The 25,000-nt window shown below is 54.6% G+C and overlaps 1 protein-coding gene across 1 annotated transcript in view; it reads left to right on the top strand.

Moving 5' to 3' along the window:
- Window positions 1-25,000, top strand: part of TP53 (tumor protein p53) — a 60,788-nt gene that overhangs the window by 20,987 nt on the left and 14,801 nt on the right. The window contains exons 3-6 of the mRNA XM_068273802.1: window positions 447-480; window positions 675-848; window positions 9,789-9,975; window positions 14,925-15,034. Of these exons, the coding sequence (XP_068129903.1) occupies window positions 447-480; window positions 675-848; window positions 9,789-9,975; window positions 14,925-15,034 (505 nt within the window). The remainder of the gene's footprint in view (window positions 1-446; window positions 481-674; window positions 849-9,788; window positions 9,976-14,924; window positions 15,035-25,000) is intronic.

Here is a 25,000-nt window from a genome sequence, read left to right as displayed (position 1 = left end):
AGAAGGAGGGGCAGACTGGTAGCTCCTCCCTTCTGTCTGTCACCCTGCAGGAAGAGGGCAGTTAAAGCTCCTTCCTTCTGTCTGTCACCCTGCAGAAGGAGGGGCAGACTGGTAGCTCCTCCCTTCTGTCTGTCACCCTGCAGGAAGAGGGCAGTTAAAGCTCCTTCCTTCTGTCTGTCACCCTGCAGGAAGAGGGCAGTTATAGCTCCTCCCTTCTGTCTGTCACCCTGCAGAAGGAGGGGCAGACTGGTAGCTCCTCCCTTCTGTCTGTCACCCTGCAGGAGGGGCAGACTGGTAGCTCCTCCCTTCTGTCTGTCACCCTGCAGTAGGAGGGGCAGCCTTGCAGTTCCTTACTGTCTGGCCACACACACACACCACACACTCTTACACTTTGTGTGTTTTTGTGAGAAGAGGGACAATGCTGATGGCTTGTCTTATTATTTCAGGTTGCCAAACACTTTACAGACGGTCTGCCCAGAGGTGAGTGGTCCTCTTTATTATGGCTCTCCTGTGCGTCTGCCTATATATGGGGTTCCTGTGCGTCTGCCCATGTATGGGGTTCCTGGGCGTGGCTTGCGGTGGACGGGCGTGATGACGTTTCCTCAGATGAGTGATATTGCACACTTGTTGAGCTGGTCCTTTTTGTTTCTTTACGGTATTGTTTCATTTTTCAGGATTTGGGTTACCCCCTATCCTCGGACATGTCTATCCTGCAGGAGAGTGGTGTTACCACAACCTTCAGCCCCCCTCCCTCCGCTGGCGTGCCGTCCACAGAGGACTATGCGGGGGATCATGGATTACAGCTGGAGTTTGAGAAGAATGGGACAGCCAAGTCTGTGACCTGTACGGTGAGTGAGGCGTGAGTGTGTAAGAAGTGTATGTCCAGCCCCTGTGTGTCCTCCGCACGTGTGCAGGACATGCCCGGACCTGCCAGGGGACTTGTCTCCGCTCTGCAGATCTCATTTGTGTACATAGAGTCCCTGAGCCTCAGACACTGGCAGGAGAGCTGAGCCATCCTGGGGCGCAGACGGGAGGACAGAGCCATCCTGGGGCGCAGGTAGGAGAGCTAAGCCTCACTGGAGCGCAGGCGGGAGATCTGAGCCTTACTGGAGCACTGGCAGGGGGACAGAGCCATCCTGGGGTGCAGGTAGGAGAGCTGAGCCATCCTGGGGTGCAGGTAGGAGAGCTGAGCCATCCTGGGGTTCAGATAGGAGAGCTGAGCCTCACTGGGGTGCAGGTAGGAGAGCTGAGCCTCACTGGAGCGCAGGCAGGGAGACAGCCATCCTGGGGTGCAGGCAGGAGAGCTGAGCCTCACTGGAGTGCAGGTGGGAGATCTGAGCCTTACTGGAGCACTGGCAGGGGGACAGAGCCATCCTGGGGCGCTGGCAGGAAGACAGGGTCCTGTATAGGCTTCCCTTGGATTCAGCGTATCTTTTTAGGATGCAGTGTAAGAAAGACAATCCTCTGAACTGGAGTGAATGGTAAGTGGATGGACCTGTGTTGGGGTGCAGTTTGTGGTGGTGTTGTGATTAGGGAGATGTCTCTTGTGATGGAGGTAAAGTGAGCTCCTCTGGTGGAAGTATGTAGACCCTTCTCTGGTTGTTACTGTATTCCTTGGGTGTGAGTACTGAGTGGACCCTCTTGTGGTTGGAGTGCTTTAGTTGAGATGCAGTGTCTGTGCTCCTCTGGTTGGAGTGCCAGGGACCCTTCCTCTAGGTGAGCTGCAGTGTGTGTGCTCCTCTGGTTGGAGTGCCAGGGACCCTTCCTCTAGGTGAGATGCAGTGTGTGTTGCTCTGGTTGGAGTGTTGGGGACCCCTCCTCTAGGTGAGATGCAGTGTGTGTGCTCCTCTGGTTGGGGTGCTGGGGACCCTTCCTCTAGGTGAGATGCGGTGTGTGCTCCTCTGGTTGGAGTGCTGGGGACCCTTCCTCTAGGTGAGATGCAGTGTGTGCTCCTCTGGTTGGGTTGCTGGGGACCCCTCCTCTAGGTGAGATGCAGTGTTCCTCTGGTTGGGGTGCTGGGGACCCCTCTAGGTGAGATGCAGTGTGTGCTCCTCTGGTTGGAGTGATGGGGACCCCTCCTCTAGGTGAGATGCAGTGTGTTGCTCTGGTTGGGGTGCTGGGGACCTCTCATCTAGGTGAGATGCAGTGTGTGCTCCTCTGGTTGGGGTGCTGGGGACCTCTCATCTAGGTGAGATGCAGTGTGTGATCCTCTGGTTGGGGTGCTGGGGACCCTTCCTCTAGGTGAGATGCAGTGTGTGCTCCTCTGGTTGGGGTGCTGGGGACCCTTCCTCTAGGTGAGATGCAGTGTGTGCTCCTCTGGTTGGAGTGCTGGGGACCCCTCCTCTTGGTGAGATGCAGTGTGTGCTCCTCTGGTTGGGGTGCTGGGGACCCCTCTAGGTGAGATGCAGTGTGTGCTCCTCTGGTTGGGGTGCTGGGGACCCTTCCTCTAGGTGAGATGCAGTGTGTGATCCTCTGGTTGGAGTGCTGGGGACCCCTCCTCTTGGTGAGATGCAGTGTGTGCTCCTCTGGTTGGGGTGCTAGGGACCCTTCCTCTAGGTGAGATGCAGTGTGTGCTCCTCTGGTTGGGGTGCTGGGGACCCTTCCTCTAGGTGAGATGCAGTGTGTGCTCCTCTGGTTGGGGTGCTGGGGACCCTTCCTCTAGGTGAGATGCAGTGTGTGTTGCTCTGGTTGGAATGCTGGGGACCCTTCCTCTAGGTGAGATGCAGTGTGTGCTCCTCTGGTTGGGGTGCTGGGGACCCTTCCTCTAGGTGAGATGCAGTGTGTGTTCCTCTGGATGAGGTGCTGGGGACCCCTCCTCTAGGTGAGATGCAGTGTGTGATCCTCTGGTTGGAGTGTTGGGGACCCTTCCTCTAGGTGAGATGCAGTGTGTGCTCCTCTGGTTGGGTTGCTGGGGACCCTTCCTCTAGGTGAGATGCAGTGTGTGCTCCTCTGGTTGGGGTGCTGGGGACCCTTCCTCTAGGTGAGATGCAGTGTGTGTTCCTCTGGATGAGGTGCTGGGGACCCCTCCTCTAGGTGAGATGCAGTGTGTGATCCTCTGGTTGGGGTGCTGGGGACCCTTCCTCTAGGTGAGATGTAGTGTGTGATCCTCTGGTTGGAGTGCTGGGGACCCTTCCTCTAGGTGAGATGTAGTGTGTGATCCTCTGGTTGGAGTGCTGGGGACCCTTCCTCTAGGTGAGATGCAGTGTGTGTGCTCCTCTGGTTGGGGTGCTGGGGACCCTTTCTCTAGGTGAGATGCAGTGTGTGCTCCTCTGGTTGGAGTGCTGGGGACCCCTCCTCTAGGTGAGATGCAGTGTGTGTTCCTCTGGATGAGGTGCTGGGGACCCTTCCTCTAGGTGACATGCAGTGTGTGTTGCTCTGGTTGGGGTGCTGGGGACCCCTCCTCTTGGTGAGATGCAGTGTGTTCCTCTGGTTGGGGTGCTGGGGACCCCTCCTCTAGGTGAGATGCAGTGTGTGATCCTCTGGTTGGAGTGCTGGGGACCCCTCCTCTTGGTGAGATGTAGTGTGTGTTCCTCTGGTTGGAGTGCTGGGGACCCTTCCTCTAGGTGAGATGCAGTGTGTGTTCCTCTGGATGAGGTGCTGGGGACCCCTCCTCTTGGTGAGATGCAGTGTGTTCCTCTGGTTGGAGTGCTGGGGATCCCTCCTCTAGGTGAGATGCAGTGTGTGCTCCTCTGGTTGGGGTGCTGGGGACCCTTCCTCTAGGTGAGATGCAGTGTGTGATCCTCTGGTTGGAGTGTTGGGGACCCCTCCTCTTGGTGAGATGCAGTGTGTTCCTCTGGTTGGGGTGCTGGGGACCCCTCCTCTAGGTGAGATGCAGTGTGTGCTCCTCTGGTTGGGGTGCTGGGGACCCTTCCTCTAGGTGAGATGCAGTGTGTTCCTCTGGTTGGGGTGCTGGGGACCCCTCCTCTAGGTGAGATGCAGTGTGTGCTCCTCTGGTTGGGGTGCTGGGGACCCCTCCTCTAGGTGAGATGCAGTGTGTGCTCCTCTGGTTGGGGTGCTGGGGACCCTTCCTCTAGGTGAGATGCAGTGTGTGCTCCTCTGGTTGGGGTGCTGGGGACCCTTCCTCTAGGTGAGATGCAGTGTGTGATCCTCTGGTTGGAGTGCTGGGCACCCTTCCTCTAGGTGAGATGCAGTGTGTGCTCCTCTGGTTGGAGTGCTGGGGACCCTTCCTCTAGGTGAGATGCAGTGTGTGTGCTCCTCTGGTTGGAGTGCTGGGGACCCTTTCTCTAGGTGAGATGCAGTGTGTGCTCCTCTGGTTGGGGTGCTGGGGACCCCTCCTCTAGGTGAGATGCAGTGTGTGTTCCTCTGGATGAGGTGCTGGGGACCCTTCCTCTAGGTGAGATGCAGTGTGTTCCCCTGGTAGGAGTGCTGGGGACCCCTCCTCTAGGTGAGATGCGGTGTGTGCTCCTCTGGTTGGGGTGCTGGGGACCCCTCTACGTGATATGCAGTGTGCTCCTCTGGTTGGGGTGCTGGGGACCCCTCTACATGATATGCAGTGTGTGCTCCTCTGGTTGGGGTGCTGGGGACCCCTCCTCTAGGTGAGATGCAGTGTGTGCTCCTCTGGTTGGGGTGCTGGGGACATAGTTACATAGTTATTTTGGTTGAAAAAAGACATACGTCCATCGAGTTCAACCAGTACAAAGTACAACTCCAGCCCGTCCCCCACATACCCCTGTTGATCCAGAGGAAGGCGAAAAAACCCCCACAAGGCATGGTCCAATTAGCCCCAAAAGGGAAAAATTCCTTCCTGACTCCAGATGGCAATCAGATAAAATCCCTGGATCAACATCATTCGGCATAACCTAGTAATTGTAGCCATGGATGTCTTTCAACGCACCCCTCCTCTAGGTGAGATGTAGTGTGTGTTCCTCTGGTTGGGGTGCTGGGGACCCTTCCTCTAGGTGAGATGCAGTGTGTGCTCCTCTGGGGTGCTGGGGACCCCTCTAGGTGAGATGCAGTGTGTTCCTCTGGTTGGGGTGCTGGGGACCCCTCTAGGTGAGATGCAGTGTGTGTTGCTCTGGTTGGGGTGCTGGGGACCCTTCCTCTAGGTGAGAAGCAGTGTGTGCTCCTCTGGTTGGGGTGCTGGGGACCCCTCCTCTAGGTGAGATGCAGTGTGTGCTCCTCTGGTTGGGGTGCTGGGGACCCCTCCTCTAGGTGAGATGCAGTGTGTGCTCCTCTGGTTGGGGTTTCTGGGGACCCCTCCTCTAGGTGAGATGCAGTGTGTGTTCCTCTGGTTGGGGTGCTGAGGACCCCTCCTAGGTGAGATGCAGTGTGTGTTCCTCTGGTTGGGTTGCTGGGGACCCCTCCTCTAGGTGAGATGCAGTGTGTGCTCCTCTGGTTGGCGTGCTGGGGACCCTTCCTCTAGGTGAGATGCAGTGTGTGCTCCTCTGGTTGGGGTGCTGGGGACCCCTCTAGGTGACATGCAGTGTGTGTTGCTCTGTTTGGGGTGCTGGGGACCCTTCCTCTAGGTGAGATGCAGTGTGCTCCTCTGGTTGGAGTGCTGGGGACCCCTCCTCTAGGTGAGATGCAGTGTGCTCCTCTGGTTGGGGTGCTGGGGACCCTTCCTCTGGTTGGGGTGCTGGGGACCCCTCATCTAGGTGAGATGCAGTGTGTGCTCTTCTGGTTGGGGTGCTGGGGACCCCTCCTCTAGGTGAGATGCAGTGTGTGATCCTCTGGTTGGAGTGCTGGGGACCCCTCCTCTTGGTGAGATGTAGTGTGTGTTCCTCTGGATGAGGTGCTGGGGACCCTTCCTCTAGGTGAGATGCAGTGTGTGCTCTTCTGGTTGGGGTGCTGGGGACCCCTCCTCTAGGTGAGATGCAGTGTGTGATCCTCTGGAGTGCTGGGGACCCCTCCTCTTGGTGAGATGCAGTGTGTGATCCTCTGGTTGGAGTGCTGGGGACCCCTCCTCTTGGTGAGATGCAGTGTGTGCTCCTCTGGTTGGGGTGCTGAGGACCCCTCCTAGGTGAGATGCAGTGTGTGCTCCTCTGGTTGGGGTGCTGGGGACCCCTCCTCTAGGTGAGATGCAGTGTGTGCTCCTCTGGTTGGAGTGTTGGGGACCCCTCCTCTAGGTGAGATGCAGTGTGTGCTCCTCTGGTTGGGGTGCTGGGGACCCTTCCTCTAGGTGAGATGCGGTGTGTGCTCCTCTGGTTGGAGTGCTGGGGACCCTTCCTCTAGGTGAGATGCAGTGTGTGCTCCTCTGGTTGGAGTGATGGGGACCCCTCCTCTAGGTGAGATGCAGTGTGCTCCTATGGGGTGCTGGGGACCCCTCATCTAGGTGAGATGCAGTGTGTGCTCCTCTGGTTGGAGTGCTGGGGACCCCTCCTCTAGGTGAGATGCAGTGTGTGCTCCTCTGGTTGGGGTGCTGGGGACCCCTCCTCTAGGTGAGATGCAGTGTGTGCTCCTCTTGTTGGAGTGCTGGGGACCCCTCCTCTAGGTGAGATGCAGTGTGTGCTCCTCTGGTTGGGGTGCTGGGGACCCTTCCTCTGGTTGGGGTGCTGGGGACCCTTCCTCTAGGTGAGATGCAGTGTGTGCTCCTCTGGTTGGAGTGCTGGGGACCCTTCCTCTAGGTGAGATGCAGTGTGTGATCCTCTGGTTGGAGTGCTGGGGACCCCTCCTCTTGGTGAGATGCAGTGTGTGCTCCTCTGGTTGGGGTGCTGGGGACCCTTCCTCTAGGTGAGATGCAGTGTGTGCTCCTCTGGTTGGGGTGCTGGAGACCCCTCCTCTAGGTGAGATGCAGTGTGTTGCTCTGGTTGGGGTGCTGGGGACCCTTCCTCTAGGTGAGATGCAGTGTGTGTTGCTCTGGTTGGAATGCTGGGGACCCTTCCTCTAGGTGAGATGCAGTGTGTGCTCCTCTGGTTGGGGTGCTGGGGACCCTTCCTCTAGGTGAGATGCAGTGTGTGTTCCTCTGGATGAGGTGCTGGGGACCCTTCCTCTAGGTGAGATGCAGTGTGTGTTGCTCTGGTTGGAATGCTGGGGACCCTTCCTCTAGGTGAGATGCAGTGTGTGCTCCTCTGGTTGGAGTGCTGGGGACCCTTCCTCTAGGTGAGATGCAGTGTGTGTGCTCCTCTGGTTGGAGTGCTGGGGACCCTTTCTCTAGGTGAGATGCAGTGTGTGCTCCTCTGGTTGGAGTGCTGGGGACCCTTCCTCTAGGTGAGATGCGTTGTGTGCTCCTCTGGTTGGGGTGCTGGGGACCCCTCCTCTAGGTGAGATGCAGTGTGTGTTCCTCTGGATGAGGTGCTGGGGACCCTTCCTCTAGGTGAGATGCAGTGTGTTCCCCTGGTAGGAGTGCTGGGGACCCCTCCTCTAGGTGAGATGCGGTGTGTGCTCCTCTGGTTGGGGTGCTGGGGACCCCTCTACGTGATATGCAGTGTGCTCCTCTGGTTGGGGTGCTGGGGACCCCTCTACATGATATGCAGTGTGTGCTCCTCTGGTTGGGGTGCTGGGGACCCCTCCTCTAGGTGAGATGCAGTGTGTGCTCCTCTGGTTGGGGTGCTGGGGACCCCTCTACGTGATATGCAGTGTGCTCCTCTGGTTGGGGTGCTGGGGACCCCTCTACATGATATGCAGTGTGTGCTCCTCTGGTTGGGGTGCTGGGGACCCCTCCTCTAGGTGAGATGCAGTGTGTGCTCCTCTGGTTGGGGTGCTGGGGACATAGTTACATAGTTATTTTGGTTGAAAAAAGACATACGTCCATCGAGTTCAACCAGTACAAAGTACAACTCCAGCCCGTCCCCCACATACCCCTGTTGATCCAGAGGAAGGCGAAAAAAACCCCACAAGGCATGGTCCAATTAGCCCCAAAAGGGAAAAATTCCTTCCTGACTCCAGATGGCAATCAGATAAAATCCCTGGATCAACATCATTCGGCATAACCTAGTAATTGTAGCCATGGATGTCTTTCAACGCACCCCTCCTCTAGGTGAGATGTAGTGTGTGTTCCTCTGGTTGGGGTGCTGGGGACCCTTCCTCTAGGTGAGATGCAGTGTGTGCTCCTCTGGGGTGCTGGGGACCCCTCTAGGTGAGATGCAGTGTGTGTTGCTCTGGTTGGGGTGCTGGGGACCCTTCCTCTAGGTGAGAAGCAGTGTTCCTCTGGTTGGGGTGCTGGGGACCCTTCCTCTAGGTGAGATGCAGTGTGTGTTCCTCTGGTTGGGGTGCTGGGACCCCTCCTCTAGGTGAGATGCAGTGTGTGCTCCTCTGGTTGGGGTTTCTGGGGACCCCTCCTCTAGGTGAGATGCAGTGTGTGTTCCTCTGGTTGGGGTGCTGAGGACCCCTCCTAGGTGAGATGCAGTGTGTGTTCCTCTGGTTGGGTTGCTGGGGACCCCTCCTCTAGGTGAGATGCAGTGTGTGCTCCTCTGGTTGGCGTGCTGGGGACCCTTCCTCTAGGTGAGATGCAGTGTGTGCTCCTCTGGTTGGAGTGCTGGGGACCCCTCCTCTAGGTGAGATGCAGTGTGTGCTCCTCTGGTTGGCGTGCTGGGGACCCTTCCTCTAGGTGAGATGCAGTGTGTGCTCCTCTGGTTGGGGTGCTGGGGACCCCTCTAGGTGACATGCAGTGTGTGTTGCTCTGGTTGGAGTGTTGGGGACCCCTCCTCTAGGTGAGATGTAGTGTGTTCCTCTGGTTGGGGTGCTGGGGACCCTTCCTCTAGGTGAGATGCAGTGTGTGCTCCTCTGGTTGGGGTGCTGGGGACCCCTCCTCTAGGTGAGATGCAGTGTGTGTTGCTCTGGTTGGGGTGCTGGGGACCCTTCCTCTAGGTGAGATTCAGTGTGTGTTGCTCTGGTTGGGGTGCTGGGGACCCCTCTAGGTGAGATGCAGTGTGTGTTGCTCTGGTTGGGGTGCTGGGGACCCTTCCTCTAGGTGAGAAGCAGTGTTCCTCTGGTTGGGGTGCTGGGGACCCCTCCTCTAGGTGAGATGCAGTGTGTGCTCCTCTGGTTGGAGTGCTGGGGACCCCTCCTCTAGGTGAGATGCAGTGTGTGTTGCTCTGGTTGGGGTGCTGGGGACCCCTCCTCTAGGTGAGATGCAGTGTGCTTCTCTGGTTGGGGTGCTGGGGACCCCTCCTCTAGGTGAGATGCAGTGTGTGCTCCTCTGGTTGGGGTGCTGGGGACCCCTCTAGGTGAGATGCAGTGTGTGTTGCTCTGGTTGGGGTGCTGGGGACCCCTCCTCTAGGTGAGATGCAGTGTGTGTTCCTCTGGTTGGAGTGCTGGGGACCCCTCCTCTAGGTGAGATGCAGTGTGTGCTCCTCTGGTTGGGGTGCTGGGGACCCTTCCTCTAGGTGAGATGCAGTGTGTGTGCTCCTCTGGTTGGGGACCCCTCCTCTAGGTGAGATTCAGTGTGTGTTGCTCTGGTTGGGGTGCTGGGGATCCCTCCTCTAGGTGAGATGCAGTGTGTGTTGCTGTGGTTGGGGTGCTGGGGACCCTTCCTCTAGGTGAGATGCAGTGTGTGCTCCTCTGGTTGGGGTGCTGGGGACCCCTCCTCTAGGTGAGATGCAGTGTGTGCTCCTCTGGTTGGGGTGCTGGGGACCCTTCCTCTAGGTGAGATGCAGTGTGCTTCTCTGGTTGGGGTGCTGGGGACCCCTCCTCTAGGTGAGATGCAGTGTGTGCTCCTCTGGTTGGGGTGCTGGGGACCCCTCCTCTAGGTGAGATGCAGTGTGTGCTCCTCTGGTTGGGGTGCTGGGGACCCTTCCTCTAGGTGAGATGCAGTGTGTCTCCAGTGGGTATGTTCAGGGGGACAGTCCACTATCTGGGGGTTGCATCTTTTCTCTTTATTCTCTCGGCAGTACTCTCCTGATCTGAACAAGCTTTTCTGCCAGTCGGGGAAGACGTGTCCAGTGCTGATTCGCATTCAGAGCTCTCCACCTGACGGTTCCGTGCTGCGTGTTGGCGCCGTATACAAGAAATCCGAGCACATTGCAGAAGTGGTGAAACGGTGTCCTCATCATGAGAGAGCTGGGGAGCCCGGTGATGGTGAGTAACCCCCCCTTACCTTTCTCCTCCCTCATCTGGTCTCTTGACTCCTCCCTCTCCCATCCTAGTGGTGTGGTGCACACAGGTGGCAGTGTTAGTTGCTGTCAGACTGGCCATAGTGTGGGACGTGGAGTACGGATTGTGCTGCTACAAACAAACCAAAATATATAAATAATATTACGCACTTGGCACCCATTCTCACTTCAACCCTTTCCCTCCCAGTGCCTAAAACTACCCAAATCCCTTCCACCACCTAATGCCTAACACCATCCGCCCTCCCCTACACCTCAGTTCATCAGTGTTTCTGCCTGGGAACACACGAAGGATGAAAGCTCCTGCTTTTTTTTGTTTTATGTTCCTCACCAAAGGGTGAGTTGTGCTCAAAGGGTCACCAGCAGAGTGAGGAGGGCCGGGACATATGCTGGAGGTGGGGGGCGGAGTGAGGAGGGCCAGGATGTATGCCGGAGGAGGGGGGGGCGGAGTGAGGACGGCCAGGATGTATGCTGGAGGGGGGTGGAGTGAGGAGGGCCAGGATGTATGCTGGAGGGGGGGGGGGACGAGTGAGGAGGGCCAGGATGTATGCCGGAGGTGGGGGGCGGAGTGAGGAGGGCCAGGATGTATGCCGGAGGAGGGGGGAGTGAGGAGGGCCAGGATGTATGCCGGAGGAGGGGGGAGTGAGGAGGGCCAGGATGTATGCCGGAGGTGGGGGGCGGAGTGAGGAGGGCCAGGATGTATGCCGGAGGAGGGCCAGGATGTATGCCGGAGGAGGGGGGAGTGAGGAGGGCCAGGATGTATGCTGGAGGGGGGCAAAGTGTGGAGTGAGGACGGCCAGGATGTATGCCGGTGGGGGGGGGGGGGCGGAGTGAGGAGGGCCAGGATGTATGCTGGAGGGGGGCAAAGTGTGGAGTGAGGAGGGCCAGGATGTATGCCGGTGGGGGGGGGACGAGTGAGGAAGGCCAGTGTCAGGAACCGACCTGCGGCACTCCTGCGTATGCGGTTCCCGACTGCGGGTTTGACCAGATCGAGAGGGGAAGCAGCCTTAGTCGAGCTAAAACAAGGCTGGAACCCCTCAAACACTTCCCACTGCCACCACTAGCTGTTCGCTAGACACTTCCACTCTGCTGTCGAGTCCTCAGTGCGCACTCCGCGTTTTCGTATTCGGGTCAGCTTTGCGCTTAGGCCAAATACGGGAACGCCACGCACCCACACACACACACAGTTGCAATCTTACACTGTAGTGAAGCAAAAAACCACTAACAGTCGTTCCGAACGATACTGTTAGCCACTCTGCTGTCGCTACTCGCACTGGCGTTGTTCGTACGTTGGGTCAGCTGCGCGCTTTAGGCCAACGTATGACAAACGCTCCCACACACAATGCAATTACAATTTCATATGGTAGTGTTGCTCAAGCATACAAATAGGCATGGACTTTACACAGTTGCACTTCATCTCTTCTAGGCTATGAGTGTTAGTTTAGTACGGCAGAAGTCAAGCTTATTAAATAATAATTTAATATCCCAGGGAAAAAGGTGGAACAATGCAGAACAGAATATATACAAAAGATTACAAAAACAAAGTAAAAAAAGTTACAAGGATAAAAGTACAAAAATACACACAAAGCGATTTTGCTTACCAAAATAAACGGGGAAATAAACGTACCAGCGTATCGATCTGGCGTTGTTGCGGGGGTACGCACTTCTGGTCAGGAACCAGGTTAGTTCTAGCCGTGTGGACTACCTCCAAGAACTACAAGTTGTGGCTATCCTAGCTGCGGTTTTATACTATGAAATACGCCTGGAGGCTGCAACTTCCTTGGGGAGGGGAGGAACTAGTTTTTAATTAAATCTCAGACATAATGGGATTTCCAGAGATCCACATGTGAAAAATGTACTATAGCCCACATACATGAAAAGATTTCCCTAGTCCAAGTTACAGGTGACAACCCCATTGACAGTATTTCCTAGCTGATCAAAGATAAGGATATAGTTTGCACCTCCACCAATAATTTAATTTCCTCACAACGAAATAGTGTTTAACACACAGGAGGCTCTTCCTCAACAGAAGTGTAAATGTTTCAAGTGTCAATGACTTCCACACTTCATCTCTGCCATTGTCTGATTACCCCAGCTTATTCACTGAAGTCCCTTTAGAGGCAAATGTAGTACAGCCAGATGACCATCACTTCAAAGCAGAATACACATGTGAGATATAGCAGACAAAGTAGACAGAAAAATGACAGAAATATGATCTTGTATTCCCTAACATCATCAGCACCTTAATATATCACCACAGCCAGGATGTATGCCGGAGGGGGGGGCGGAGTGAGGAGGGCCAGGATGTATGCTGGTGGGGGGCAGAGTGGGAAGGGCCAGGACGTATGCTGGGGTGGGGGGGGGCGGAGTGTGGAGGGCCAAGATGTATGCTGGAGGAGGGCCAGGATGTATGCCAAGGGGGGGGGGGGGGAGTGAGGGCCAGGACGTATGCCGGGGGGGCGGAGTGAAGGCCAGGACATAGGCCGGGGGGGTGGAGTGAGGGCCAGGACGTATCCCGGAGGAGGGGGCGGAATGAGGGCCAGGGCATAGGCCGGAGGTGGGGGGGGGGCGGAGTGGAGAAGGCCAGGACGTATGCCGGGGCGGCAGAGTAAGGAGGGCCAGGACGTAGGCCGGAGGGGGGGGGTGGAGTGAGGGCCAGGATGTAGGCTGGGGGGGCGGAGTGAGGGCCAGGGCGTAGGCCGGAGTGACGGCCTGGGGAGGGGGTGCAGATTGAGGGCTAGGACATAGGCCGGGTGGGGGGGTGGGCGGAGTGAGGAAGGCCAGGACGAAGGCCAGGGGTGGGCAGACTGAGGCCTAGGACATAGGCCGGGTGGGGGGGTGGGCACAGTGAGGAAGGCCAGGACATAGACCAGGGGGTGGAGTTAGAAAGGCCAGGACATAGGCCGGGAGGGCGGAGTGAGGAGGGCCAGGATGTATCCCGGAGGGGGGTGGTGGAATGAGTGCCAGGGCATAGGCCGGAGGGGGGGCGGAGTGGGGAAGGCCAGGACGTATGCCGGGGCGGCGGAGTGAGGGCCAGGATGGGGGGGGGGGCAGAGTGAGGAAGGCCAGGACGTGGGGGGAGCGGAGTGAGGAAGGCCAGGACGTATCCTGGAGGGAGGCGGAGTGAGGGCCAGGCTGTATCCCAGAGGGGGCGGAGTGAGGAGGGCCAGGACGTATCCTGGAGGGGGCGGAATGAGGAAGGCCAGGACTTATCCTGGAGGGAGGCGGAGTGAGAAAGGCCAGGACGAATCCTGGAGTGGGGGGCGGAGTGAGGGCCACCTTGGATATCCTTTAAAGGGAATGTCCAAGCAAAATAAAAGTTTCACTTACCTGGGGCTTCTACCAGCCGCATGCAGCCATCCTGTGCCTTCTTAGTCACTCACTGCTGCTCCAGTCCCCCGCTGGCAGCTTGCCGACCTCGGAGGTCAGCGGGACGCATTGCGTACATTTTTACGCATTCCCGCTAGTGCAGGAACATTAACACATACATTTTTACGCATTACTGGTTCAATGCGTAAAAATGTACGCATTGAACCAGTAATGCTTAAAAATGTATGTGTTAATGTTCCTGCACTAGCGGGAATGCGTAAAAATGTACGCAATGCGGCCCCCGACCTCCGAGGTCTGCAAGCTGCCAGCGGGGGACTGGAGCAGCAGTGAGTGACTACGAAGGCACAGGATGGCTGCATGGGGCTGGTAGAAGCCCCCGGTAAGTGAAACTCAGTTTTTTATTTTGCTTGGACATTCCCTTTTAAGGCCTTGTTCACATCATAAATTGCAATCACTGATGCCAACATTTTGCGAGATTTTTTTTTTTTTAGTGCTTACCTGCGTGCTGTGATTGTTTGATTGTTTTTTGTTTTTTTTTATGCAGCACTTTTTCTAGGGCTTTTGCAGAGTGATCCTGTTTTTTCTCTTCTTGACGTCAGAAAGTGAACTCTTTCACCCGGAATGTATTTATTCAGGGAAGCTCTGGGGAAATCGCTATACCAAGCATTTTTTTAAGCACTTTGCGATCTCCCTATACCTTCCATTGAGACAAATGCCCCAAAAATGGTACAGGCAGCGCTTTGCTGAGCGGATCGGAACCGAGCTGCTCAGATATGTACACTCATAAGGAATCATTGCACAAGCGCTTTTAGAGCGATTTTGAAAGTCGCCGGCGCTTAAACCCAAAAGCGCCCTTAGTGTAAACACGCCCTAAAAGATATCTCAATGGCGGGAGCCGGAGAGATGTTTATTCATACTTTCATCTGCTAAACGAGAATGCCCGCTTTCTCAGCCTGAGATTCAGAAACGGATGTCCTCGTTTTGTGATCTGAGACAATAAAGCATTCCTGCATGCGGAAATGCTGAAAACAGCAGACTTTACCGAGCACTGAGCAAAATGTGTATTCATAAAGGCTGTTTCTGCATGAAAAGCCGACATTCCCGAGCAGAGTGATAAATCGCCGCCTTGTGCAGTGATTATGTTAATAAAAGTAACAATGCCCATTCATAAAAATTACTGCAAGCGGTATGCGGCCGGGGATTACCGCTACCTCGGGATGTAGGGATAACCATGCGGAATACGTGCGGGACAGACCTCCCAAGCAGCAGCACAGAGCGCAGCGCACGGAGGGACACTGCCAGGGACTCCGCATGCCTTCCGCCAGCCTTATCACAACTGACAACATTTTATGAATGACCACCCAGAAGTGTGAAATAGCGTGCGCAGAGTTTTCCCGCACGGATTTCATGAACCGCGCACACTTTTATGAATCGAGGCCGATGTGTGGAAACCGCTCAGATTTCAGTGGATTCATGTTGTGCGCCCCACCCTGGGACTCCCCCTTGCTTGTTCATGGATTCCAATTGGCTGATGTTTGTGCATATCTGGCCTTAGATCATGTGACTGGCTTTTTTTTTTTTTTTCAGTCTCCGCCCCCAGCAGTCACCTGATTCGCATTGAAGGTAACACAATGGCTCGTTACATGGAGGACGCCAATGGCCGCCACACTGTCTGTGTGCCCTACCAGGACCCCCAGGTAACTCCACCCTCCATACGCTACTTCCTGCAAATTCTTTCATCTCTGTTGTGACGACTGGTGTTCTGCATCTCGTTATGGACACATTTTATCTCCTCCTGTCCTCATATATGTAGGGGGTGTCCCAGATCCTGACCCCCCCCCTCTTACACAGACCACCCACCAACCTGCCTCCCAACCCCTCCCTCAAAGTGTGGCCAGTTAGCATCCCCCGCCCCCTATACAGAGACCACCTACCAACCAGCCCCAACCCCTCCCTCAGCAAAGTGTGGCCAGTTAGCATCCCCCGCCCCCTATACAGAGACCACCTACCAACCAGCCCCCAACCCCTCCCTCAGCAAAGTGTGGCCAGTTAGCATCCCCCGCCCCCTATACAGAGACCACCTACCAACCAGCCCCCAACCCCTCCCTCAGCAAAGTGTGGCCAGTTAGCATCCCCCGCCCCCTATACAGAGACAACCTACCAACCAGCCCCCAACCCCTCCCTCAGCAAAGTGTGGCCAGTTAGCATCCCCCGCCCCCTATACAGAGACCACCTACCAACCAGCCCCCAACCCCTCCCTCAGCAAAGTGTGGCCAGTTGCCATCCCCTGCCCCTATACAGAGACCACCTACCAACCAGCCCCCAACCCCTCCCTCAGCAAAGTGTGGCCAGTTAGCATCCCCCCCCCCCCCCCTATACAGAGACCACCTACCAACCGTCCTCCTACCCCTCTCTCAGCAAAGTGTGGCCAGTTAGCATCCCACCCCCCCCCCTATACAGAGACCACCTACCAACCGTCCTCCCACCCCTCTCTCAGCAAAGTGTGGCCAGTTTCCATCCCCCCCCCCCTATAGAGACCACCTACCAACCGGCCCCCAACCCTCTCTCAGCAAAGTGTGGCCAGTTGCCATCCCCCGCCCACCTATATAGAAAGCTTTTCCGTGGGCCTGGCCTCTCACTCTTATTTCATTGATGTAGTGCAGTTAGTACCAGCAAGTGGCGCTCTCCTTACAGCCGTCTGCTGAGCTGCAGCGTATTTCGTGTGGAAGCAGCACAGCAGATGACTATAAGAGGACGGCGCCACCTGGTGAGTGAGTGGTCAGGCTGGGGGTTGGGGGACCCCTGCTCTAGTCCCTATGATTCTCTGAATCGGTCTATAAATATTCATGTCTAAAGGGTTACAGGGAAGCTTCTATGAATGTGCCCTGCTCCTGCATCTTATGTTTTCTTTCGGCTGTCCCACCCGGCAGTACATCAGCACCAGTGGAGGGAGTGGCAGGATGGGGTGGCTCCTCCTATTGGCTGGCTCCTTTGCTTGTCCATGTTATCCAATGGCTGTTAGTAGGTCTTAGTGAATTGAAATGTGGCTGGCTGTTTTCTGCATCGCTCAGGGGTGTGATGCTTAGTGAAATGTGGCCGGCTGTTTTCTGCATCGCTCAGGGGTGTGATGCTTAGTGAAATGTGCCCGGCTGTTTTCTGCATCGCTCAGGGGTGTGATGCTTAGTGAAATGTGGCCGGCTGTTTTCTGCATCGCTCAGGGGTGTGATGCTTAGTGAAATGTGGCTGGCTGTTTTCTGCATCGCTCAGGGGTGTGATGCTTAGTGAAATGTGGCTGGATGTTTTCTGCATCGCTCAGGGGTGTGATGCTTAGTGAAATGTGCCCGGCTGTTTTCTGCATCGCTCAGGGGTGTGATGCTTAGTGAAATGTGGCCGGCTGTTTTCTGCATCGCTCAGTGGGCTAATGCTTAGTGAAATGTGGCCGGCTGTTTTCTGCATCGCTCAGGGGTGTGATGCTTAGTGAAATGTGGTCGGCTGTTTTCTGCATCGCTCAGGGGTGTGATGCTTAGTGAAATGTGGCCGGCTGTTTTCTGCATCGCTCAGGGGTGTGATGCTTAGTGAAATGTGGCCGGCTGTTTTCTGCATCGCTCAGGAGTGTGATGCTTAGTGAATTGAAATGTGGCCGGCTGTTTTCTGCATCACTCAGGGGTGTGATGCTTAGTGAAATGTGGCCAGCTGTTTTCTGCATCGCTCAGGGGTGTGATGCTTAGTGAAATGTGGCCGGCTGTTTTCTGCATCGCTCAGGAGTGTGATGCTTAGTGAATTGAAATGTGGCCGGCTGTTTTCTGCATCGCTCAGGAGTGTGATGCGTAGTGAATTGAAATGTGGCCGGCTGTTTTCTGCATCGCTCAGGGGTGTGATGCTTAGTGAATTGAAATGTGGCCGGCTGTTTTCTGCATCGCTCAGGAGTGTGATGCTTAGTGAATTGAAATGTGGCCGGCTGTTTTCTGCATCGCTCTGGGGTGTGATGCTTAGTGAAATGTGGCCGGCTGTTTTCTGCATCGCTCAGGGGTGTGATGCTTAGTGAAATGTGGCCAGCTGTTTTCTGCATCGCTCAGGGGTGTGATGCTTAGTGAAATGTGGCCGGCTGTTTTCTGCATCACTCAGGGGTGTGATGCTTAGTGAATTGAAATGTGGCCGGCTGTTTTCTGCATCGCTCTGGGGTGTGATGCTTAGTGAAATGTGGTCGGCTGTTTTCTGCATCGCTCAGGGGTGTGATGCTTAGTGAAATGTGGCTGGCTGTTTTCTGCATCGCTCAGGGGTGTGATGCTTAGTGAAATGTGGCCAGCTGTTTTCTGCATCGCTCAGGGGTGTGATGCTTAGTGAAATGTGGCCGGCTGTTTTCTGCATCGCTCAGGGGTGTGATGCTTAGTGAAGTGTGGCCGGCTGTTTTCTGCATCGCTCAGGGGTGTGATGCTTAGTGAAATGTGGCTGGATGTTTTCTGCATCGCTCAGGGGTGTGATGCTTAGTGAAATGTGGCCGGCTGTTTTCTGCATCGCTCAGTGGGCTAATGCTTAGTGAAATGTGGCCGGCTGTTTTCTGCATCGCTCAGGGGTGTGATGCTTAGTGAAATGTGGCTGGCTGTTTTCTGCATCGCTCAGGGGTGTGATGCTTAGTGAAATGTGGCTGGATGTTTTCTGCATCGCTCAGGGGTGTGATGCTTAGTGAAATGTGCCCGGCTGTTTTCTGCATCGCTCAGGGGTGTGATGCTTAGTGAAATGTGGCCGGCTGTTTTCTGCATCGCTCAGTGGGCTAATGCTTAGTGAAATGTGGCCGGCTGTTTTCTGCATCGCTCAGGGGTGTGATGCTTAGTGAAATGTGGTCGGCTGTTTTCTGCATCGCTCAGGGGTGTGATGCTTAGTGAAATGTGCCCGGCTGTTTTCTGCATCGCTCAGGGGTGTGATGCTTAGTGAAATGTGGCCGGCGGTTTTCTGCATCGCTCAGGGGTGTGATGCTTAGTGAAATGTGCCCGGCTGTTTTCTTCATCGCTCAGGGGTGTGATGCTTAGTGAAATGTGGCCGGCTGTTTTCTGCATCGCTCAGGGGTGTGATGCTTAGTGAAATGTGGCCGGCTGTTTTCTGCATCGCTCAGGGGTGTGATGCTTAGTGAAATGTGGCCGGCTGTTTTCTGCATCGCTCAGGGGTGTGATGCTTAGTGAAATGTGGCCGGCTGTTTTCTGCATCGCTCAGGGGTGTGATGCTTAGTGAAATGTGTCCAGCTGTTTTCTGCATCGCTCAGGGGTGTGATGCTTAGTGAAATGTGCCCGGCTGTTTTCTTCATCGCTCAGGGGTGTGATGCTTAGTGAAATGTGGCCGGCTGTTTTCTGCATCGCTCAGGGGTGTGATGCTTAGTGAAATGTGGCCGGCTGTTTTCTGCATCGCTCAGGGGTGTGATGCTTAGTGAAATGTGGCCGGCTGTTTTCTGCATCGCTCTGGGGTGTGATGCTTAGTGAATTGAAATGTGGCCGGCTGTTTTCTGCATCGCTCAGGAGTGTGATGCTTAGTGAATTGAAATGTGGCCGGCTGTTTTCTGCATCGCTCAGGGGTGTGATGCTTAGTGAAATGTGGCCGGCTGTTTTCTGCATCGCTCTGGGGTGTGATGCTTGGTGAATTGAAATGTGGCCGGCTGTTTTCTGCATCGCTCAGGAGTGTGATGCTTAGTGAATTGAAATGTGGCCGGCTGTTTTCTGCATCACTCAGGGGTGTGATGCTTAGTGAAATGTGGCCGGCTGTTTTCTGCATCGCTCAGGGGTGTGATGCTTAGTGAAATGTGGCCGGCTGTTTTCTGCATCGCTCAGGGGTGTGATGCTTAGTGAAATGTGGCCGGCTGTTTTCTGCATCGCTCAGGGGTGTGATGCTTAGTGAAATGTGGCTGGCTGTTTTCTGCATCGCTCAGGGGTGTGATGCTTAGTGAAATGTGGCTGGATGTTTTCTGCATCGCTCAGGGGTGTGATGCTTAGTGAAATGTGCCCGGCTGTTTTCTGCATCGCTCAGGGGTGTGATGCTTAGTGAAATGTGGCCGGCTGTTTTCTGCATCGCTCAGTGGGCTAATGCTTAGTGAAATGTGGCCGGCTGTTTTCTGCATCGCTCAGGGGTGTGATGCTTAGTGAAATGTGGTCGGCTGTTTTCTGCATCGCTCAGGGGTGTGATGCTTAGTGAAATGTGGCCGGCTGTTTTCTGCATCGCTCAGGGGTGTGATGCTTAGTGAAATGTGGCCGGCTGTTTTCTGCATCGCTCAGGAGTGTGATGCTTAGTGAATTGAAATGTGGCCGGCTGTTTTCTGCATCACTCAGGGGTGTGATGCTTAGTGAAATGTGGCCAGCTGTTTTCTGCATCGCTCAGGGGTGTGATGCTTAGTGAAATGTGGCCGGCTGTTTTCTGCATCGCTCAGGAGTGTGATGCTTAGTGAATTGAAATGTGGCCGGCTGTTTTCTGCATCGCTCAGGAGTGTGATGCGTAGTGAATTGAAATGTGGCCGGCTGTTTTCTGCATCGCTCAGGGGTGTGATGCTTAGTGAATTGAAATGTGGCCGGCTGTTTTCTGCATCGCTCAGGAGTGTGATGCTTAGTGAATTGAAATGTGGCCGGCTGTTTTCTGCATCGCTCTGGGGTGTGATGCTTAGTGAAATGTGGCCGGCTGTTTTCTGCATCGCTCAGGGGTGTGATGCTTAGTGAAATGTGGCCAGCTGTTTTCTGCATCGCTCAGGGGTGTGATGCTTAGTGAAATGTGGCCGGCTGTTTTCTGCATCACTCAGGGGTGTGATGCTTAGTGAATTGAAATGTGGCCGGCTGTTTTCTGCATCGCTCTGGGGTGTGATGCTTAGTGAAATGTGGTCGGCTGTTTTCTGCATCGCTCAGGGGTGTGATGCTTAGTGAAATGTGGCTGGCTGTTTTCTGCATCGCTCAGGGGTGTGATGCTTAGTGAAATGTGGCCAGCTGTTTTCTGCATCGCTCAGGGGTGTGATGCTTAGTGAAATGTGGCCGGCTGTTTTCTGCATCGCTCAGGGGTGTGATGCTTAGTGAAGTGTGGCCGGCTGTTTTCTGCATCGCTCAGGGGTGTGATGCTTAGTGAAATGTGGCTGGATGTTTTCTGCATCGCTCAGGGGTGTGATGCTTAGTGAAATGTGGCCGGCTGTTTTCTGCATCGCTCAGTGGGCTAATGCTTAGTGAAATGTGGCCGGCTGTTTTCTGCATCGCTCAGGGGTGTGATGCTTAGTGAAATGTGGCTGGCTGTTTTCTGCATCGCTCAGGGGTGTGATGCTTAGTGAAATGTGGCTGGATGTTTTCTGCATCGCTCAGGGGTGTGATGCTTAGTGAAATGTGCCCGGCTGTTTTCTGCATCGCTCAGGGGTGTGATGCTTAGTGAAATGTGGCCGGCTGTTTTCTGCATCGCTCAGTGGGCTAATGCTTAGTGAAATGTGGCCGGCTGTTTTCTGCATCGCTCAGGGGTGTGATGCTTAGTGAAATGTGGTCGGCTGTTTTCTGCATCGCTCAGGGGTGTGATGCTTAGTGAAATGTGCCCGGCTGTTTTCTGCATCGCTCAGGGGTGTGATGCTTAGTGAAATGTGGCCGGCGGTTTTCTGCATCGCTCAGGGGTGTGATGCTTAGTGAAATGTGCCCGGCTGTTTTCTTCATCGCTCAGGGGTGTGATGCTTAGTGAAATGTGGCCGGCTGTTTTCTGCATCGCTCAGGGGTGTGATGCTTAGTGAAATGTGGCCGGCTGTTTTCTGCATCGCTCAGGGGTGTGATGCTTAGTGAAATGTGGCCGGCTGTTTTCTGCATCGCTCAGGGGTGTGATGCTTAGTGAAATGTGGCCGGCTGTTTTCTGCATCGCTCAGGGGTGTGATGCTTAGTGAAATGTGTCCAGCTGTTTTCTGCATCGCTCAGGGGTGTGATGCTTAGTGAAATGTGCCCGGCTTTTTTCTTCATCGCTCAGGGGTGTGATGCTTAGTGAAATGTGGCCGGCTGTTTTCTGCATCGCTCAGGGGTGTGATGCTTAGTGAAATGTGGCCGGCTGTTTTCTGCATCGCTCAGGGGTGTGATGCTTAGTGAAATGTGGCCGGCTGTTTTCTGCATCGCTCTGGGGTGTGATGCTTAGTGAATTGAAATGTGGCCGGCTGTTTTCTGCATCGCTCAGGAGTGTGATGCTTAGTGAATTGAAATGTGGCCGGCTGTTTTCTGCATCGCTCAGGGGTGTGATGCTTAGTGAAATGTGGCCGGCTGTTTTCTGCATCGCTCTGGGGTGTGATGCTTGGTGAATTGAAATGTGGCCGGCTGTTTTCTGCATCGCTCAGGAGTGTGATGCTTAGTGAATTGAAATGTGGCCGGCTGTTTTCTGCATCACTCAGGGGTGTGATGCTTAGTGAAATGTGGCCGGCTGTTTTCTGCATCGCTCAGGGGTGTGATGCTTAGTGAAATGTGGCCGGCTGTTTTCTGCATCGCTCAGGGGTGTGATGCTTAGTGAATTGAAATGTGGCCGGCTGTTTTCTGCATCGCTCAGGAGTGTGATGCTTAGTGAATTGAAATGTGGCCGCCTTTTTTTGCATCGCTCAGCGGTGTGATGCTTAGTGAAGTGAAATGTGCCCGGCTGTTTTCTGCATCGCTCAGGGGTGTGATGCTTAGTGAATTGAAATGTGGCCGGCTGTTTTCTGCATCGCTCAGGGGTGTGATGCTTAGTGAAATGTGGCCGGCTGTTTTCTGCATCGCTCAGTGGTGTGATGCTTAGTGAAATGTGGCTGGCTGTTTTCTGCATCGCTCAGGGGTGTGATGCTTAGTGAAATGTGTCCGGCTGTTTTCTGCATCGCTCAGGAGTGTGATGCTTAGTGAAATGTGGCCGGCTTTTTTCTGCATCGCTCTGGGGTGTGATGCTTAGTGAAATGTGGCCGGCTGTTTTCTGCATCGCTCAGGGGTGTGATGCTTAGTGAATTGAAATGTGGCCGGCTGTTTTCTGCATCGCTCAGGGGTGTGATGCTTAGTGAAATGTGGCCGGCTGTTTTCTGCATCGCTCAGTGGTGTGATGCTTAGTGAAATGTGGCTGGCTGTTTTCTGCATCGCTCAGGGGTGTGATGCTTAGTGAAATGTGTCCGGCTGTTTTCTGCATCGCTCAGGAGTGTGATGCTTAGTGAAATGTGGCCGGCTTTTTTCTGCATCGCTCTGGGGTGTGATGCTTAGTGAAATGTGGCCGGCTGTTTTCTGCATCGCTCAGGGGTGTGATGCTTAGTGAAATGTGGCCGGCTGTTTTCTGCATCGCTCAGTGGTGTGATGCTTAGTGAAATGTGGCTGGCTGTTTTCTGCATCGCTCAGGGGTGTGATGCTTAGTGAAATGTGGCCGGCTGTTTTCTGCATCGCTCAGGAGTGTGATGCTTAGTGAAATGTGTCCGGCTGTTTTCTGCATCGCTCAGGGGTGTGATGCTTAGTGAAATGTGGCCGGCTTTTTTCTGCATCGCTCAGGGGTGTGATGCTTAGTGAAATGTGCCAGGCTGGTTTCTGCATTGCTCAGGGGTGTGATGCTTAGTGACATGTGGCCGGCTGTTTTCTGCATCGCTCAGGGGTGTGATGCTTAGTGAAGTGTGTCCAGCTGTTTTCTGCATCGCTCAGGGGTGGGATGCTTAGTGAAATGTGGCCGGCTGTTTTCTGCATCGCTCAGGGGTGTGATGCTTAGTGAAATGTGCCCGGCTGTTTTCTGCATCGCTCAGGGGTGTGATGCTTAGTGAATTGAAATGTGGCCGGCTGTTTTCTGCATCGCTCAGGGGTGTGATGCTTAGTGAAATGTGGCCGGCTGTTTTCTGCATCGCTCAGGGGTGTGATGCTTAGTGAAATGTGTCCAGCTGTTTTCTGCATCGCTCAGGGGTGTGATGCTTAGTGAAATGTGGCCGGCTGTTTTCTGCATCGCTCAGGGGTGTGATGCTTAGTGAAATGTGTCCAGCTGTTTTCTGCATCGCTCAGGGGTGTGATGCTTAGTGAAATGTGGTCGGCTGTTTTCTGCATCGCTCAGGGGTGTAATGCTTAGTGAAATGTAGCTGGCTGTTTTCTGCATCGCTCAGGGGTGTGATGCTTAGTGAAATGTAGCTGGCTGTTTTCTGCATCGCTCAGGGGTGTGATGCTTAGTGAAATGTGCCCGGCTGTTTTCTGCATCGCTCAGTGTTATGATGCTTAGTGAATTGAAATGTGGCCGGCTGTTTTCTGCATCACTCAGGGGTGTGATGCTTAGTGAAATGTGGCCAGCTGTTTTCTGCATCGCTCAGGGGTGTGATGCTTAGTGAAATGTGGCTGGATGTTTTCTGCATCGCTCAGGGGTGTGATGCTTAGTGAAATGTAGCTGGCTGTTTTCTGCATCGCTCAGGGGTGTGATGCTTAGTGAAATGTGGCTGGCTGTTTTCTGCATCGCTCAGGGGTGTGATGCTTAGTGAAATGTGGCTGGATGTTTTCTGCATCGCTCAGGGGTGTGATACTTAGTGAAATGTGGCCGGCTGTTTTCTGCATCGCTCAGTGGGCTAATGCTTAGTGAAATGTGGCCGGCTGTTTTCTGCATCGCTCAGGGGTGTGATGCTTAGTGAAATGTGGCCGGCTGTTTTCTGCATCGCTCAGGGGTGTGATGCTTAGTAAAATGTGGCCGGCTGTTTTCTGCATCGCTCAGGGGTGTGATGCTTAGTGAAATGTGGCCGGCTGTTTTCTGCATCGCTCAGGGGTGTGATGCTTAGTGAAATGTGTCCAGCTGTTTTCTGCATCGCTCAGGGGTGTGATGCTTAGTGAAATGTGGCCGGCTGTTTTCTGCATCGCTCAGGGGTGTGATGCTTAGTGAAATGTGGCCGGCTGTTTTCTGCATCGCTCAGGGGTGTGATGCTTAGTGAAATGTGGCCGGCTGTTTTCTGCATCGCTCAGGGGTGTGATGCTTAGTGAATTGAAATGTGGCCGGCTGTTTTCTGCATCGCTCAGGAGTGTGATGCTTAGTGAATTGAAATGTGGCCGGCTGTTTTCTGCATCGCTCAGGAGTGTGATGCTTAGTGAATTGAAATGTGGCCGGCTGTTTTCTGCATCACTCAGGGGTGTGATGCTTAGTGAAATGTGGCCGGCTGTTTTCTGCATCGCTCAGGAGTGTGATGCTTAGTGAAATGTGACCGGCTGTTTTCTGCATCGCTCAGGGGTGTGATGCTTAGTGAAATGTGGCCGGCTGTTTTCTTCATCGCTCAGGGGTGTGATGCTTAGTGAAATGTGGCCGGCTGTTTTCTGCATCGCTCAGGGGTGTGATGCTTAGTGAATTGAAATGTGGCCAGCTGTTTTCTGCATCGCTCAGGGGTGTGATGCTTAGTGAAATGTGGCCAGCTGTTTTCTGCATCGCTCAGGGGTGTGATGCTTAGTGAAATGTGGCCGGCTGTTTTCTGCATCGCTCAGTGGTGTGATGCTTAGTGAAATGTGGCCGGCTGTTTTCTGCATCGCTCAGGGGTGTGATGCTTAGTGAAATGTGGCTGGCTGTTTTCTGCATCGCTCAGGGGTGTGATGCTTAGTGAAATGTGGCCAGCTGTTTTCTGCATCGCTCAGGGGTGTGATGCTTAGTGAAATGTGGCTGGCTGTTTTCTGCATCGCTCAGGGGTGTGATGCTTAGTGAAATGTGGCCGGCTGTTTTCTGCATCGCTCAGGGGTGTGATG

This window comes from Hyperolius riggenbachi, chromosome 3 (assembly GCF_040937935.1).
Source record: "Hyperolius riggenbachi isolate aHypRig1 chromosome 3, aHypRig1.pri, whole genome shotgun sequence".
NCBI lineage: Eukaryota > Metazoa > Chordata > Amphibia > Anura > Hyperoliidae > Hyperolius > Hyperolius riggenbachi.
Note: the sequence above shows the minus strand (reverse complement) of the source record. Positions and strands in the feature narration are given on the sequence as shown.